Source organism: Patella vulgata, chromosome 2 (assembly GCF_932274485.2).
Source record: "Patella vulgata chromosome 2, xgPatVulg1.2, whole genome shotgun sequence".
NCBI classification, from domain to species: Eukaryota; Metazoa; Mollusca; class Gastropoda; family Patellidae; genus Patella; species Patella vulgata.
This window is the reverse complement of record NC_065880.2, coordinates 7913081-7931288: the sequence shown is the minus strand read 5'-3', so window position 1 is coordinate 7931288 and position 18208 is coordinate 7913081. Positions and strand designations below refer to the sequence as shown.

Below are 18208 nucleotides of genomic sequence, written 5' to 3'. Positions count from 1 at the left end.
TTTTGTAAAATATGACTTTATTATTATTATACAATTAATACATTTTATATGTACAATGGAATACATTCAAGGCTTGCATGAGAGGTAATAATATGGTGACTGGCAACCCTTATTAAATGACTGAATGGGTTACATACATTATGACCATAGTTTAATGGTCGAGTGCGAGACATTAAGTAATATATTGATATTGTACGAGTACGCGATAACACGAGGGCTATATCTATATATTACGCAATGTCTTGCACAAAACCATTAAACAACTTAAAATACAGACACTATCCAGCACGTGCATTTCAATGAAATGCGTCACGCGGGTCCAATATTTCAACTAGTATAAATAAGGTACGATTGGCACATTGCCCGTACCATTATGTGAAATAATGGTACCCAACATCAAAGGATGATGTCACATCTGTATTTTAAGTATAACTATTGCAGTTCATAATCATTATTACCAACTATAGCCTTTTTGTTATATTACAGTTAAACTGATATTTTATTTTAAAAACAAATTTGGCCAGCCATGAATTAAAATAATAATTGGTGAGGAATATAATAACAATACACATAAAATACTGAATATAATTATTCTCAACAACATTTAGTAATTGAATTGGAGATGAAATGAAGTTCAACGTCCTACTGTTCTGGTCTGACTGGGATAATGAAGATGGGCATACGCCATACAGTGTGCTATGAGGGAATTTTGTCCGGGCATCGGCACTATGGCCTACTTTTATATCGAATTCCAACTGCCAAGGGATCTTTTACGTGCACGCCAATGTGTACACAGGACCTCGTTTTTTCATTCGAGTGACTAGACAGCTGTCCTTATCAGGCCCTCCGTCCTGTACCACTGACATGGGGGAAACTACACCGGAAATCCCAATGAACTTTCTCGGACAATATAGGGATCAAACACACGACCTCCAGGCTAGAGAGCCAGCGTCTTACGTACTTAGCCACCGTGGCACCCTAATCGAATTGGAAAAACACAGTACCAAATTATATGCAAAAAAGTATTTTAGAATTATATTACTGAGTGACGTTTCTGCTAAGCTTCTCTAGTCTGATTGCTTGATAAAGACCACGAGAAGACTAGAAAAAATGTCTTATTTTCAGTTCAATTACTAAACGCCATTGAAACAATTTAATCATTAAAATTAGGCTCATTGTTACGCAAAGATAAAATAAAACTTGAGCTTACTGGAATGAACTTAACAGAATGTTTGAGAATTTAAACTGAAGTTTTTTTATCTTACTCAACAACAAGGAATAAAACAGAAGACCTGGGAATAAAGCACTGATTACAGATATTGTCTAGCAGAAATTCAAACAACCGCTCGGACGCCATTGATTTGTATTTTTTTTTTATGTGTTTCTATTGATTTTATTAAAGGGACAATGACAGTTATAAATGACAGTTATTGCTATAATAGTTAAAAAATAGATAATGTAAATAGAATATGCTGAGAATTTCAGTCAAATTACTTCACTCTGAACCGAGATACAAACAATCCAATTTAAGACTATTCTCGATTATCATTACTAAATTTAGTACAACAATAAACAAAGGCTTGATTAACCATTCTGACGTTAAATCATCCATCACCAAATGTATTCAAATCCAGTAAATATCGCAGGGTAGCTATGGCATCAAGAGTTGATTATGGTCTGGATAAGTTAATTAATGTCTAATTAATAATTTAGATAACATTTCGGGCCTAAAGAAAGACCTGCAAATAGGCAGATTTAGATCTTGCATAATACATGTCTGGCACAAAGTTTGAAATGTCAATAATTATTTTTTCTTTATCAATTCTGACTCAATAATCAAAGGCCAAAAATAATTTTATAAATTATTACCTGGATATAAATATATATAAATAAAATTAAATAAATAAACTTTGGGTTTTCAACATTCGATGAAGGTCTGTGAATAAAGAACTAAACGTTGAAAATCAAGCATTAATTTATTTACGATAGAAATAACGATGATTAAATAATATTAAATAGTGTTACCTATATTAATTATTAACTCTATACTATTGTTTGAGAGAGAGAGATAGAGAGAGAGTGAGAGAGAGAGAGAGAGAGAGAGAGAGAGATGGGGTTAAACATCCACTTGACACAAACCAGGTAAATTCGGGACTAACAGGGTTCAACTTTATTTTAATAATTCACTTGCGTACAGGAGACCCTAGTCCTTGTCAGGTTCATTCGGGGAATCGAAACCAAACCAGTTGACTCAATGACAGACCTTATGATACAATTGTCGAGTACAAACTGGGAATCCAAACCATGCCACTGGATTCAATGACAGACCTTATGATTTAAAGCGTACAAGTTAGACCATTTAGCCCCAGACATATTAAACCTATGATATATTAAAAAGATATTTCCGCTGAATGTCATATTAGGGGTTTAAATCCCATGCCAATACGCAATATTAAACTCCAGAAGGAATGTCAACTAAACGTGATTTAACTCCGTCCAGTATTCAGAAAGATATTATGAATTTAAAATGGCCGTTATGATTATAACATCCCGATGTTATAATTAAATACAGATCTTTGATCAGTTTTCTTATGATTCTATTAATATCTAATGGTGATTTTTGATTCATTATGTCTAAATGTCCCTTTACTACTAATATCACTATTTATTGACTACAATACCTGGGGTTTTATTTACACAAAGTTAAACTAAAATGTTTTAGAGACTGGCCAGAAGATAAATGTTTACTAGGATTACTACAACCAACCAATGACAAGCAAGTATTCTTAATGTGTCATGAAATTACTGCATATTGATTTTAGAGAAAGAGAGAAATGGGGTTTAAGGCCTACTCGACACAAACTATGTCATTTCGGGACTAACACATGGATCAATTTTAATTCAATAATTTGATTGCATGTAGGGGTCTTTGTCTTTAACTGTGGGAAGAAACCGGAGGACCCGGAGAAAACCCACGAGGTTGGATAGGCGACCCTACTCCTTGTCACGTACAACCAGGGAATCAAAACCATGCCAGATGACTCAATGACAGACCTTATGATCTAACGCGCCTGTGCTAACCATTCGGCCATCCACAGCCCAATATTGATTTTAATACAACCTGTTGTGTCCTAGTCTTGTCTAGTAATTTTAACATAAAATAAAACCCCATGTTATGAGCATAATGGCAATAATCACTGGAGAATATTGTTTTGGTTTTGTTTTAAGGTGTGTTCTATTTGACATGAGACAGCTGATCTACCGGGTAAAGACATTATATATAATACTTTATTTTATGATCAGTAGTGGAATACCGCGTTTTATCAGTGAAATAAAAGTGTTATTCCACTGCCTAGTTGTTTTTACCTAAAATGATTGTAAAATCATAAAATAAATAGAACATTTGTCGTTTTGTCGTGAATAACATATTTTATTTCATCTCTAAGCAAGAAAACGTTTATATTTTCACTCATGCTACGCATTCGTGAAAATATAAGTTTTCTTGCTTCTCGATGAAATAAAATATGTTATTCACTCTAAAACGACAAATATCCTCTATTTATCTGATCTCAATGACTGGCAATAGAATACATCTCTTGCAATAATTTCATGCTAGCATTAATTTCTTTCTAGCATTAATTTCTTGCTAGCATTAATTTCTTGCTTTTATCATTTTTGTGCTTGTAATATATCGTGCTTGTGATTTTATTCCATTACTCACAATTAATTCATTGCTCAAATTTCTTGCTTACATTAATTCATTGCTTACATTTCTAGCTCACAATTAATTCATTGCTCACATTTCTTACATTTTTTGCTTGTAATATTTTTTCCTTGTAATTTTATTTCATTTTTCACATTAATTTCTTAGTTACATTAATTTCTTGCTCACATTAATTAATTTCTTGATTCATTGCTTCCATTAATTTCTCAACGACATTAATTTCTTACTCACATTAAATTCTTGCTCACATTGTTGTCCAGATTATTTTCTTGCTAATATTATTTTCTTGCTAACAATAATTTCTTACATTAATTTCTTGCTTGCATTAATTTCTTACATTAAATTTTTACATTAATTTTCCGCTCACATTAATTCCACAAATTAATTTCTTTCTCACATTAATTCCACAAATTAATTTCTTTCTCACATTAATTGCTTGGCCACAATAATATCTTGCCAATCTCTCATTAATCACATTAATATCTTGCTCTCATTCATTCATTGCTCTCATTAATTCATTGCCCACACTAATTCATTGTCCACATTAATTTCTTACTTTTATTATTTCATTGCTCACATTAATATTTTTCCTCACATTAATTTCTTGCTTGCTTTATGCGCTGGTTTTTCATTATATTGTAGTTTAAATTTTTATAAATAATACCTCAGTAAATAAAATAACATAAATATAAAAACCATTATTAAATTATCCGAGTGTGTCATTCCCAGCTCACATCATCCTTCCGTAACGTTGTCTGTAATTTACGCATATCATTTAAAACATTTAACGCTGCACCACCAGCGGAACGCGGACTAGAAATATTTTTATTGGTTTGTTTTGTGTTGTTTTGTTTAGTGGATGTTAGTCGAGGCGCAGCGGAGTACGGACGCTGGGGTGATAGTCGATTCACTACATCTGTTCTTCTGTGTTTACCTTTTTTCTTTAATTCTGCCAACTGAAATAAAGAAAGAAATCTCTTTTTTTACAAGACATTGAATATACAAATTAATTCTCCTTCTTTGATTGGTATTTGCTTGATAAAGACGAGAGTATTGTCGTCGAAACGTCACATAGTATTAAACTCAGTAATTGTATATCCATAAAATTGTACCATGTGTTAAATAAATTCATGTTTGAAAGGGGAGAGAGAGAGAGAGAGAAAGAAATGGGATTTAACGTACACTCGACACAAACTGGGCCAATTCGAGACTAACATTTGGTTAACTTTTATTTTAATAATTTGCTTGCGCGTAGGGGTCTTTAGCAGTGGGAGAAAACTGGAGGACCCGGAGAAAACACATAAGGTTGGACAGGTGACCCTACTCCTTGTCACGTACACGCGGGAATCGAAACCTCGCCATTTGACTCAATGACAGACCTTATGATACAACCCGCACGATCTAACCATTCAGCCATCCATCCCCCCCCCGTCTCTTTTTATGGGTTTGTTTTTATTGATATTTATAATATGGACTGTTAAAGAATTCTAAAATATCAGATATTAGTCCATTAGTGTGGATATTTTGTCAGGTGCAACTTGAAATGAAATGAAATGAAATGGGGTTGAACGTCCTACTGTTCTGCTCCGAACTGGGCTAATGAAGACGGGTATGACCATGCAGTGTGCTATGAGAGAAATTTTGCCCGGACAGCGACTCTACGGCCTACTCTTATATCGAATTCCAACTGTTGAGGGATCTTTTGCGTGAACGCCAATGTGTACACAGGGCCTTGGTTTTTTGTCCCATCCGAATGACTAGACAGCTGTCCTTGTCAGACCCTCCGTCCTGCATCACTGACAAGGGGGAACCACGCTGGAAAATCTGGATGAACTTTCTCGGCCAATGCAGGGATCGAACACCCGACCTCCAGGCTAGCGTGCCCAGGTGCAACTTAAATTATTATTTCTGGGGCTGACTTGTTATATATTCAATGACTGGTAACATAATTTTGAGTTGCAGATGAGGAGTAAGCAGAAATGCTGCTGTTCAGGGCTGTTAAGAACGAAACCAAAATATTTCTTTTAGTATGGACGTTAAATACTGTACCTTTTGTTGATGTGATCTAACTTTTGATATTTGTTGACTTTTTGTTTCCAGACGACGTATTATACGATCCAGTTCCCGCCTTAAATCTTGTTTTACTCGTAAATCAGACGCCTCATCGATATGATTCACTAACTCTTCGTGTTCTCTGTAAATATGGTAACATGGTCATAATTATTGTTCTGTGGGGGTCGTTAGCACTGAAACCCAGGTATCATTTAATCTTGTGTATCTAGCACTAATTTCTTTCGCATTTGTTTAATATCAAGTCTTGGTTTAAATATTCGTAAAAATCATTTAAAATCACCCAATATCATCTAATTTGTACTTGTGTCCAGTTTAAAGCTGACTGATTAATTTTCATGAGTGTCCAATTTAAAAGTATTTAATTTCTGACAACTGTTAAAAAAATAATCATTATACATCAATAATCAATTGGTTTGTTTATTTTTGAACACTGAAGTAAAAATTAGATGATTTTTTGGTTATTTTAAACAAATTTTACGAAGCAATTTAAGTGAAATTTTCAGGGTATTCTGTTTACATTATCCTTTTTATTAAATATTATAGTGAGAACTGTCAGCTCTTTATCTAAATCTTACATAATGTATCTTTAAATAATCAATTTGAGTACATTAGGCTGCGGAAAAATGAAATATTTTCAGAAAACAACAACAGTGGCTTTAAAGATGGGTTCCGGCGTACAAACTGGGTGATTTAATGGCATATATGGACTAAAAACATATTCAAAATAATTAATATGTCATAAATTTGCTTCAAATCCTTCTCAAACATTGTAATTGCGAAGGAATGTCCTGCTATAAAAATTTGATCAAACCAGGTCATGTTTATGTCACGTGACTTACCTCTCCTGGAAGTCAGAGGAGAATTCATTGCATACATAAGACGATGTTGTCTTTAATCGCGTACTATTTATTACACATATCGAATCCTAATTAAATTCTCGGATTATCCACTACCCTCTGCTTTTTCCTTCATTTTTATCTCAGAAAGTGTTGTACGTCTAACTCTTCATAAAGTTTATCAACTTGTACATCAAGTGCTCAATGTTCGCGTTTGACCTTTGACATCACGCGTGCAGAAATTCCTAATCGTCGTGCTGTTGATTAGGGGAACCCTTACATTTTTGTCCTGTATACGCTCCATGAGTGTTTTTCGGGGAATCCAGTATTTTTCTAGTAAGATTGGATATCTCTACTTTCCATATATACCAAAATTACCATACTTATATTGGAAATAACCACCCGATAAATACTTTTCTGGGAACCCATCTTTAAGCTATTTGTGGCTTTGTTTATGTATTTAAGAACTTACATGCTAAGTTGTCCGAACTCATCTTGTAATTGTTGTAATATTTCAGACATGTCGTTATCCAGACTGTTAGTACTTGATGACGATGACATGCTCGGTGATCTCTGACTGTGGCCGTTATACATGGCTGAACATAGCGCTAGGTTGTGTGATTTCATCATTGATATAACTTTCTGTACATTCGCACCTACAGAATGACTAGGACCAGTTGACTGAAAACAAAATACAAATAACATTTTCTTTGAGAGAGAGAAAGAGAAATGGGGCTTAACGTCCATTTGAAATGGGGTTTAACTTCCTACTGTTCTGCTCTGAACTGGGCCAATGAAGACGGGCATACACCATACAGTGTGCTATGAGGGAAATTTTGCCCAGACAGCAGCACTACAGCCTACTCTTATATCAAATTCCAACTGTCAAGGGATCTTTTACGTGCACGCCAATGTGTACATGGGACGTCAGTTTTTCGTACCATCCTAACGACTAGACAGCTGTCCTTGTCAGACCCTCCATCGTGCAACACTGACAAGGGTGAACCACGCCAGGAAATCTGGATGAACTTTTCAGTCAATGCAAGGATCGAACAACAGACCTCCAGGCTAGCGAGTCAGCGTCTTACCCACTTAGATACCATGACCATTTTGGGACTAACACATGGTTCAATTTTATTTCAAATTCGCTAGCATATAGGGGTCTTTAGCAGTGGGCAAAAACCAGGAGGACCCGGAGAAAACCAACGAGGTTGGACAGGCGAAAAACTCCTTGTCACGTTCAACCTGAGAATCAAAACCACGCCTGTTGACTCAATGACAGACCTTATGATACTGTGTGCATGCGCTAACCATTCAGCCATCCAACTGTTGTTATTATTTACAAACCTTGCCAGCAACAAACGGTATTTCTGCCAGATTGAGACGATAATGAGAAGTGGGATCGTTATGTTTGCTACATTTCTTTGTCGGGTGCAGATTTCCTTTCTCGCTGGCCGTCACAGTTTTCTTTTTTTTCTTTTTCACCATTTTCTTTTTTGTTTTATTTGGTAGTTTTATAGGTATATCATCACTCCCACTGTAATTCTGGGTGATGTATGATGATGGTGGACGAGCTTGAAGCTACAATTGTAAAAAGTTAAATTATTGCATTTTTCTGTCACAATTACTTGTACTAACACTGTAACCTGGGTATCATTTAATCTTGTGTATCTAGCACTAATTTCTTTCACATTCGTTTAATATCAAATCTTTGTTTAAAAATTCGTAAAAAATCATTTAAAATCACCTATAATCGTCTAATTTGTACTTGTGTCCAGTTTACAGCTGACTGATTAATTTACAAATATTTAATTTTCTGACCACTGGTCCAAAAATTATTCATTATACATCAAAAATCAATTGGGTTGCTTATTTCTTAGTTCAGTGATCAAGAAATTAAACGCTTGTACATGTTAATACTAAATTGGGCGCTCAATGTCAAAATTGATGGTCAGTTTTAAAGTGGACACAAGTACAAATTAGACGATTTTTGGTGATTTTAAACAATTTTTAAACCAAGATTTGATATTGACATATGTGAAAGAAATTAGTGCTAAATAACCAAGATTACAGTGTAAGTTAGCCTATTGTAATAAGTATAAACAGGGAATAACAATTGAGATAACAGCGTTGTCGGTCGTGAACCACAGAGACTCTGTGAGTGTGCCACTGGCTCACTAACCAGTCCCCGAGTTCACAGACTTAAGAATTTACTCAAAACTGTTTGCATGATTTTAAAGATACATTATGGGAGATTAGATAAAGATCTGGCAGTTCTCTCTATAATAGTTAAAAACTAGATAACGTAAAGGGAATTTGCTAAATATTTCAGTCAAATTGAACCGAGATATTAGCTTTTGAATTTTAGGCCTAGCCTCAATCATCATTACTAAAGTAGGTATGCTAAAAACATAGTCTTGATTATTCATTTTTGGATTAAAAAATAAATGTGCATTGAGCAGCAAATCGGATTCAAATCCAGTAAATATTGCAGGCTAGCAATGACATCGAGAGTTGATTATGGTCTGGATAAGTTAATTTATGTCTAATTAATAGTTTATATAACATTTCAGATACAAAAACCTGCAATAGGCAGATTTAGCTCTTGAATAATGCATGTTTAATGATACATTATGTAAGATTTAGGTAAGAGCTAGCCATTCTTGCTATAATAGTTCGAAAATAGATAATGTAAAATGAATAGTTTGAAAAATTCATTCAAATTTCTCTCTTGCGAGCGAAGATATTAGCCTTTGTAGGTTTGACAAGATTTGTGCAATAATTTCAACCACCGTACTGGTTAGTTGAAGCTAAGTCTCGCTCCTCCATTTTAAATTAAATGAAAATCTGGCTGAACTGTTCTAATCTATTTTATATCGCAGAAATCTGATGCCATCGAGAGTTGATTATGGTCTGGATCAGTTAATTAATGTCTAATTAATAATTTAGATAACATTTCAAGCCTAAAGAAAGACCTGCCATAATGTATGTTTAAGAAGTACGTGTGAGAATGCTTTGTGAACTTGGGACCGGGAAAACAATGGCTAATTACAGCGAGTCTGTCAACTTTACAACTTCAGTACTGCTATTACTTTTATAATAATAATAATAAATCTACACTATGTAACACTACTACTAAAAAGCCTTATCTGTTAGTCCTACTATAATGACAAAATATAATATGACCAAATCATAACAAATTTGGTATATCTTTATTTTACTTTTAATAATGACATGAAATGAAATGGGGTTTAACCTCCTACTGTTCTCCTCCTAATCTGGGCTAATGAAGACGGGCATACGCAATACAGTGTGCTATGAGGTAAATTTTGCCCGAGCTTACTCTTATATCGAATTCCAACTGCCACGAGATCTTTTACGTGCACGCCAATGTATACACAGGACCTCAGTTTTTCGTGCCATCCGAACAACTTGACAGCTGTCCTTGTCAGGCACTCTGTCCTGCACCACTGACAAGGGGAAACCACGTCGGAAAATCCCGATGAACTTTTTCGGTCTATGCAGGGATTGAACAACTTTTACTAATAACAAACCTCCGCTGTTCTCTGTAAAATAAGTTTACGGTGAATATCTTCTTGTTGTAATTTTTGCTCTAATTCACGAATTTTATTCTGAAAATATTTCAAAATAAGAAAAAAAATCCTAAACTAAAAACACATCTACAAACTACATATTTTACAATCTCCCTTACATAAATGACAAGACTTATAAAGGACAACTAATCAATCATGATAGGTTGAAATTTGAATTTATTTAAAGATACATTATGTGAGATTAGATAAAGAGCTGGCGGTTCTAACTATAATAGTTAAAAACTAGATAATGTAAAGGGAATTTGCTGAAAATTTCAGTCAAATTGATCCACTCTCAACCAAGATTTTAGCGATTGAATTTTCGACCTAGCCTCGATCATCATTACTAAAGTTGGTACAATAAAAAACATAGTCTTGATTATCCATTTCATGATTAAACTATGAATGGAAGTCAAACAGCAAATCGGAACCTAATCCAATAAACATCGCAGTCTAGGGATGATGTCGAGAGTTGATTATGGTCTGGATAAGTTAATTAATGTCTAATTAATAATTTAGATAACATTTCGGGCCTAAAGAAAGACCTGCAATAGACAGATTTAGATCTTGCATAATGTATTTTTAAAATTTTTGATAGCTTTAAATCCCATTTTTATTTAGGTTAACCAGCTGCATACAACGCTCAAGTTGCTATTGCGAAAAACATATTTAAATGATTCAATAAGGGAGATTGTAAATATAAGGACATTTAGTATTGGTAATTTCTACAATTTCTACAAGTCAGTGAAAACAGAGAAGTAATTTGTTACAAAAGTTTAAAAGAAAAAAAAAAATTAAATCATTTACTACATTTTGACTAAAATATATCAATTTCGATAGTAATTGCTATTCTTAAAAAATCTAAAAATGATTTAAATACTATTGTACTATAGACCAGAAACCGAGTATGACGTCCCTCCAACAATAAAAGAAGGATTAGAACTTCGGGTTCACTTCCTGGTCCATAAATCTATAGAGAAAACTAATCAAAGTAGAAAGACAAAAATCAAAATGGAAATATCTAAGAGAAGAGATTTATCTGTTGTAATGTCCTACCTCCGATATTGACTGGGTTGCTGTCAGTTTTAAATGTTCTCGCTCTAGATCTGATATCTTATTGAGCTGACTGCGGAACTGTGATGAAGCGTTGGAATCAGTCTGTTTCTCCAGTTCTAATCGTCTGCGTGCTGAGTTGAGCTGTTCTTGTGTTGAATGGTGGACCATCTGTCGCATGTGATCTAACTGTTTCTCTAACATACCACATCGTGATTCCGCTGCCGTTAACTGACTTTCTAATTCTGATTAAGAGAATAACATAATTAATAAGCTTACAATAAAACGATATTTAAAGCATACCACAAAACTGAAAATCATCAGGGGTTTATTATCATTTATGAAACCAGGAATGACCCCCCAACATGCAGTTATTGATCTTCAGAACCATTTCCCATACACACAACTAATCACTCTCCTTAATATCAGATCACTCTACTTAATTTCTAAATCACTCTTCTTATCGAATCTGGGAGAGCTTTTTAGGGGCGCGATTTTTCAATTTTTTGATTAAGGGGAGCTGTTTTTGGCTCTCCTCTAAACTACAAACAACAACAACTGCTTTAGAAACAGATCCTCTATCCGTTAGTACCTGATCCTATAAACAACTAATAAGAAAATAAGGCTTTTCCCCCATCTCGGTTCTAAGGCTATTTTGGCTCTTCCCTAAAATACAAACAACGACTGGAAAAGTAGTTAGTTAAACCGCATTCCATTTCATTTTGTATACCCACCTAGTGTTTGCTTAGCTACAATATCATTGGCTAATTTCTCTGATTGTTGAGTTCGCTGTAATATGGATGAAGAATATTGCGTGGTCTCCGTTGCCAGAGTTTTCAGATTATCTTCTGCAGCCGTTCTCTCTAATTCTAATCTACGAACCTTCTCTTGTAAATTCTTCATTGCCGAATAAATACCTAAAAAAAGAACCACATCTTTTTATGAAAATGAAATGAAATTTAACATCCTACTGTTCTGCCATAGTGTGCTATGAGGGAAATTTTGCCCAGGCAGCGGCACTATGGCCTACTCTTATATCGATTTCCAATTGCCAAGGGATTGTTTACGTGCATGCCAATGTATCGGTATACAAGGGACCTTGGTTTTTCGTACAATCCGAATGACTTGACAATTACTGTCCTTGTAAGGCCCTCCATCCTGCACCTCTGACAAGGGGAAACAATGTCGGAAAATCACAATGAACTTTCTCGGCCAATGCAGGGATCGAACACCCGACCTCCAGACTAGAGAGCCAGTGTTCTAACCACTTAGCCACCGTGGCTCCCCATTTTTTTTTGTCTTTAGGACACATATATAACCTACCAGATACATTGCACTATCTACCAAAACCCAACTGGGAAGCAAAAGTCGCAGTGGATCAATTTCGAGTTGCGTAAAAATATGCAGACATTCCAAAATATTGTGTTTCTGCCCTCTACATCTGCGTGACTTAGAGCCTCAAAATACTCAATCGAAGCAAGTAAAATCATTATGTGAACAACCCTATCTTCATGTTCCTGAAGCAATTACGGCTAGTTTTAGTGCCGAAATATGCAGGGTATTACGTGAAGGCCTTGATAAGATGTAAAGCGAGATCAAGCCTTCTATTGAAGTTGCCCTATCTTAAGCGTCCTTATTTTATTAATACTGTATTTAGTCTAATGAAGACTGCAGATTGACGGTATATCTATGATTGATGGCATATAGTCATTTCAATATTCCAAATTTAGGAATAGAATGTTATCATGAACGAAAATTCTTGCTGTACTTCAATTATGTATTATTTGATTTCATCTAATATTTGTTTATGTATGTTGAATACATAAACTTTAGTGGTATCTATATTGACAGTTTTATCCGTTAATTGAAGTACAGCAAGAACTTTTGTTTACGGTAACATTCGGGGGGTTGGATGGCTGAATGGTTAGCGTGCGCGCGCTGTATCATAAAGTCTGTCATTGGGTCGACCGGCGTGGTTTTGAATCCCCGGTTGTACGTGACAAGGATTAGGGTTGCCTGTCCAACCTTGTGGGTTTTCTCCGGGTTCTTCGGTTTCCTCCCACTGCTAAAGACCCCTACGCGCAAGAGAATTATTGAAATAAAATTAAACCATGTTAGTCCCGAAATGACCTAGTTTGTGTCGAGTGGACTTACACCCCATCTCTCTCTCTCTCCCTCTCTCTTACGGTAACATTCCATTCCTAAATTAGGAATATTGGCTGTGTCTGTGCAGGAGTTAGTTTCATAATGGCGGATCATTTCAAACGAATCTTGTTTATGTTTTTGGATCGCTAAATTCTACATGAAAATAGTAATGGATTATTATAAATTTGTGTCGGATGTGGCAAGAAATGATCCCTTTTACTTTTGGCAAACAAAGAAGAATTATAGTAAAAATAGTCGGTAAGGATTCCAAAATAGCCTTAGAACCGAGGTGGGGGGGAAGGCCTTATTTTCATTGTGTATAGGATCAGGCAGTAAAAGGATAGAGGCCAGAGCCAATAAGAATCCATTACTAAAGTAACTAGGGGTATATATGTAGTACCAGTAAGAAGAAAAATCATCTCGCTATCTCATTCTTACATAATGCGGGAGGGTTGGATGGCTGAATGGTTAGCGCGTACACGTTGCATCATAAGATGTGTCATTGAGTCAACTGGCATGGTTTCGATTCCCCGGTTGTATGCGACAGAGAGTAGGTTCGCCTGTCAAACCCCATGGTTTTTCTCTGGGTCCTCTGGTTCCCTCCCACTGCTATTGAAATAAAATTGAACCAAATGTTAGTCCCAAAGTGACCTAGTTTCTGTCGTATAGACATTAAACCCCTTTTGTCTCTCTCTCTCTCTCTCTTAAATAATGCCTGTTTAAATCATTCTCACCATCTCTACTACTTTCAGGAAATGGTATAATAGGTTTAGTAGGTGACTGAGTATAATCTGAATTTATAAAGGGTCTTGTTTTAGGATAAGTTTGAAACGGGATGAACATCTCTTCCGGTTCGTCTACATCACTATCAGGTGAAGAATGTTTGGTTGGTGTAGCAGTCATCATAGGAATATCTGTTCTTGCCTTATTCTGAAACATGTCAAATAAATTTTATAAACACATTTTTTGAAACCATTTTGCCTCAATCATCTACATTGTTTTTATTTGGGGAAGGGGGTGAGGGTGTGTGCTGTATCATAAGGTCGATTTCCCAGTTGTACATGACAAGGGACCTTGGTTTTTCGTTGATTCCCCAGTTGTACTTGAAAAAGAGTAGTATCTCCTGTCCAACCGTGTGGGTTTTTTCTGGGTGAAATTATGCTTTTTGATTCATGATATTTTTATGCATATATAATTTTTATTATTTTGTACTTACACCATAATGTAACAGTGCCATAAAGCAACAAAATATTGGATTATAGACACTCTATAAATAAATAATTATTATTATTTTGATATATAGTTGTATGCAGTTTTTGGATATTGAATTTTCCCAATATTGTAGTTGGCAAGGAATTTGAAATGATGGTCAGCACAAATTATTATTAGAATTGATTATAAAATTATACATGAAACAATGTTCTGTTTTCTGGACAATGTTAAATAGTCCAATTTCGCATATAGACTTATAGTCAACTCAAATTTCAAAATGATTTTTCGGAGAAAACTGAATAGCTGTTATCGTTGAATGTCATTTAGAAGTAGAGATATAATATTCATAATAACACAGCTTTATGGATTTACTACTTCTTGGTTTATTACATGCAACGTTAGATACAGGTATCTTTATCAAGCAATGATCAATAATGAATAACAACCATACATTTATAGTACATCCATGAGTAAAAACAATTTAACAATAAAAACTAACATTAATTAAGACTTATAACAACAACCATGTTTTCATTGTTTTTAAATGTCTTAATTATTGAAACACTGCATGTAAAACCCAGAAGTACATCTAGTAAATCCATAAAGTTGTGTTATTTTGAACTGAATAGCTATTTTAAAAAAAAGAAGGTTTACCCAATAAATCTGTCATTTATTCTCAGGTTAAAGTTTATCTACATTTAACTCATAATAAATCTTATTGGGAAAATCAACCAGTTGGGACAAATATTGACTTAGAAACCTGATCAGGAGTTAACAAGCATAGTCAGATTTAAGTTAAGAATTCACTCAAAATTATTTGCCTTATTTTAACTAAAATATAGCACTTTATTAAACATGCATTATGCAAGAGCAAAATCTGCTAATTACAAGTCTTTCTTTAGGCCTGAAATGTTATCTAAATTATCAATTAGACATTAATTAACTTATCCAGACCATAATAAACTCTCGATGTCAAGGCTAGCCTTCGATGTTGGCTGGATTAGATTCCTATATGCCGATAACAGCCGTTGATAATTAAATCAGAAAAAGTGGATAATTGAGACTATGCTGTTTATATTAATGATTTTAGTAATGATGACCGAGACTATGCAAAAATTTCACCCGCTTCTTTCTCGGCTCATAGTGGATCAATTTGACTGAAATTTTCAGCAAATTACCTTTACACTATCTAGTTTTTAACTATTATAGCGAGAACTGCCATCTCTTTATCTTATCTCCCATAATGTATCTTTAAACGTTTGTTGTTTTAATGTATTAAATACATCATTAAGAAACTATGTGCAAAGTTTTGTATTTCTGGATCAAAGATATTTCTCATAAACAGTGATTGAAAGTTGAGTAAATTCTTAAGTCTGAGAATGTTTTGTGAACTCCCGGCCTGGCTATGATTTATGTGCTAAACATGTTACTACAGATCCTACCTACAGAGTCCATTAGTACGACAATAAGTTCATCAAAGTGAATTTAGAAAGATAATAAAAAAATTCAATAAAGTGAATTTATTTGATAACCAAACCAAACACTGGCTATGAAGAGTGATTGGAATGTTTGTATATTATATTACTAGATAATAATTCCACCACTAGAGTGATCTCTTCATTCATCAAATGTTGACTTTAAGATAGTCAGGTCAATAATTTAATCAAATAACCTCACAGAATTCATGAAGTGGATTATATGCCTATGTATACCAACTTCTATAAGTGGTCTGAGCCCCGTATACCTAATCTCTTTTCAGTACTACATGTGTACAACTAGTAGTAGTAATACATTCAAAAGAGATTAAAAACTTTATTACAGGTAATCACGTGTACACCTTATATCTAGTACTAGTAGTTCATCATGTACAGGTAATCACCTGTATACCTTATATCTAGTAGTAGTACATCATGTACGATTTGAAGGGGGATTAAACTCTACTATTGGTATTGTAAATAATAACTTAATAAAGAATATAATATAGGTCACAATTCTATGGAATACTGAGCGACATTTCCACTAGGCTTGTCTAGTTATTATCAAGCAATGAGAAAACATGAAATACATGTATAACATGATAATGACTAGAGAAGCCTACTGGAAATGTCACTCAGTTATAAGCAGTAATTGTATTCCATAGAATTGTGACCTGTATATTCCAGTTCAATTACTAAATGCCATTAAAACAATGTATATTATAAGCAGTAAGGACATAAAATAAAATATCTGTGTTTACGGTTCCTTGGCAAAAAAAAAAAAAAATGGGTCGGTCAGAAAATGTTCAATATTTTTTTTTTCATGGAGTTTGTTTTATCTATTTCTTAGCAAGATTTTTGAATACAATACAGAAATTTTTATGTTGAAATTTGTCTAGTGAGAATTGAGAGAACAGAGGGTTGGCAATTTAGGGTTAACTGGGTACATAACTGTAAACTAAACAGACAGAGAGAAATGGGGTTTAACATCCACTAGACACAAACCAGGTCATTTCGGGACTAAAACATGGTTAAATTTTATTTCAATAATTAGCTTGTGGGTCTTTAGCAGTGGTAGGAAAACGGATGACCCAGAGAAAACCCATAAGGTTGGACAGAGGACCCTACTAATTGTCACGTACAAAAGGGGAATCGAAACTACGCCAGTTGACTCAATGACAGATCTTATGATACAATGCGCACATGCTAACCATTCGGCTACCCAACTCCCTTTACATTAAAACAAGTCAGTAGTGTAAGTGTCAGGTGAAATCTTTTTAATCTGACCGAATCCAAGCTGACAGATTATCTACGTTTGGATAAAGCTGCTACCGGTACATGTATTAATTCTGACAAACATGCACTTAAAAAATATAATGACATATTGTATGAGTAAGCTTAGAAATCATTTTTGAACGAAGAAAAATTCCTTTATTTTTTTACTTGATTTAGACGGTGGCTCATTTAACCAGGAGTTTGACGTCAAAGGATCACTTATTCAGTTTGATATCCACTACAGCAGTGGGGTTAAGGTTCCGTCAAACAAGAAGAATCAAGATTACGAAAAAAAAGTAAAAATAACTTATTTGGAATCGTAACAACTACAATGAATAATGCCACTCGACTCAATCTGTGACAGTCACTGTACTGTGCAGGTTTCGCAGACGAATAGCAGTTTGTTGAGATACATTCTGATGTCAGACGTAGCATAAAATTAAATGTATGGAACTCCATAACTGACTACTGATGACATGGATAATACATATGACCATCCACTAATAAACACATATATATCTACTTTCATTTCACAAATAGACAGTTTCGATTTCAATCAAGATTGGACTTGTGCAAAAATTTAGCACCAGAGTTTGCTGGTTTCATTTCTCAAATAAAGTATATAAAAAAGTAATAAACAGTTTTAGCAGATGATTGTACTTCTGCAAAACTATACTTACACCTGGGCTGTAAGCCATCTTTATATTTAGGTCTGTAAATTTTAATATTTCACCGAATTTCTAATACAATTTCTTCTGTGAAGTTTCACAAACGTAAACATACCGCTGAAAGTAACATCGACAATGTTCGCTTATTTCCGGA

The 18208-nt window shown here is 34.4% G+C and overlaps 1 protein-coding gene across 2 annotated transcripts; it reads right to left on the bottom strand.

The window, feature by feature from the left end:
* LOC126809983 (centrosomal protein of 57 kDa) lies at positions 1-18189 on the bottom strand. Of its 2 annotated transcripts, XM_056099033.1 has the most exons (9): positions 18067-18189; positions 14159-14354; positions 12014-12196; positions 11283-11524; positions 10188-10265; positions 7981-8214; positions 7106-7314; positions 5774-5918; positions 1-4680 (listed from the first exon to the last, which is right to left on the bottom strand). In XM_056099033.1, exons 1-9 carry the CDS (start codon positions 18082-18084, stop codon positions 4444-4446), a joined length of 1542 nt encoding a protein of 513 aa, XP_055955008.1. In that variant the 5' UTR covers positions 18085-18189; the 3' UTR covers positions 1-4443. The 2 variants fall into 2 exon arrangements, with proteins under 2 accessions (XP_055955008.1, XP_055955009.1); XM_056099034.1 differs by lacking the exon at positions 10188-10265.
* Positions 18190-18208: the final 19 nt, after the last annotated feature.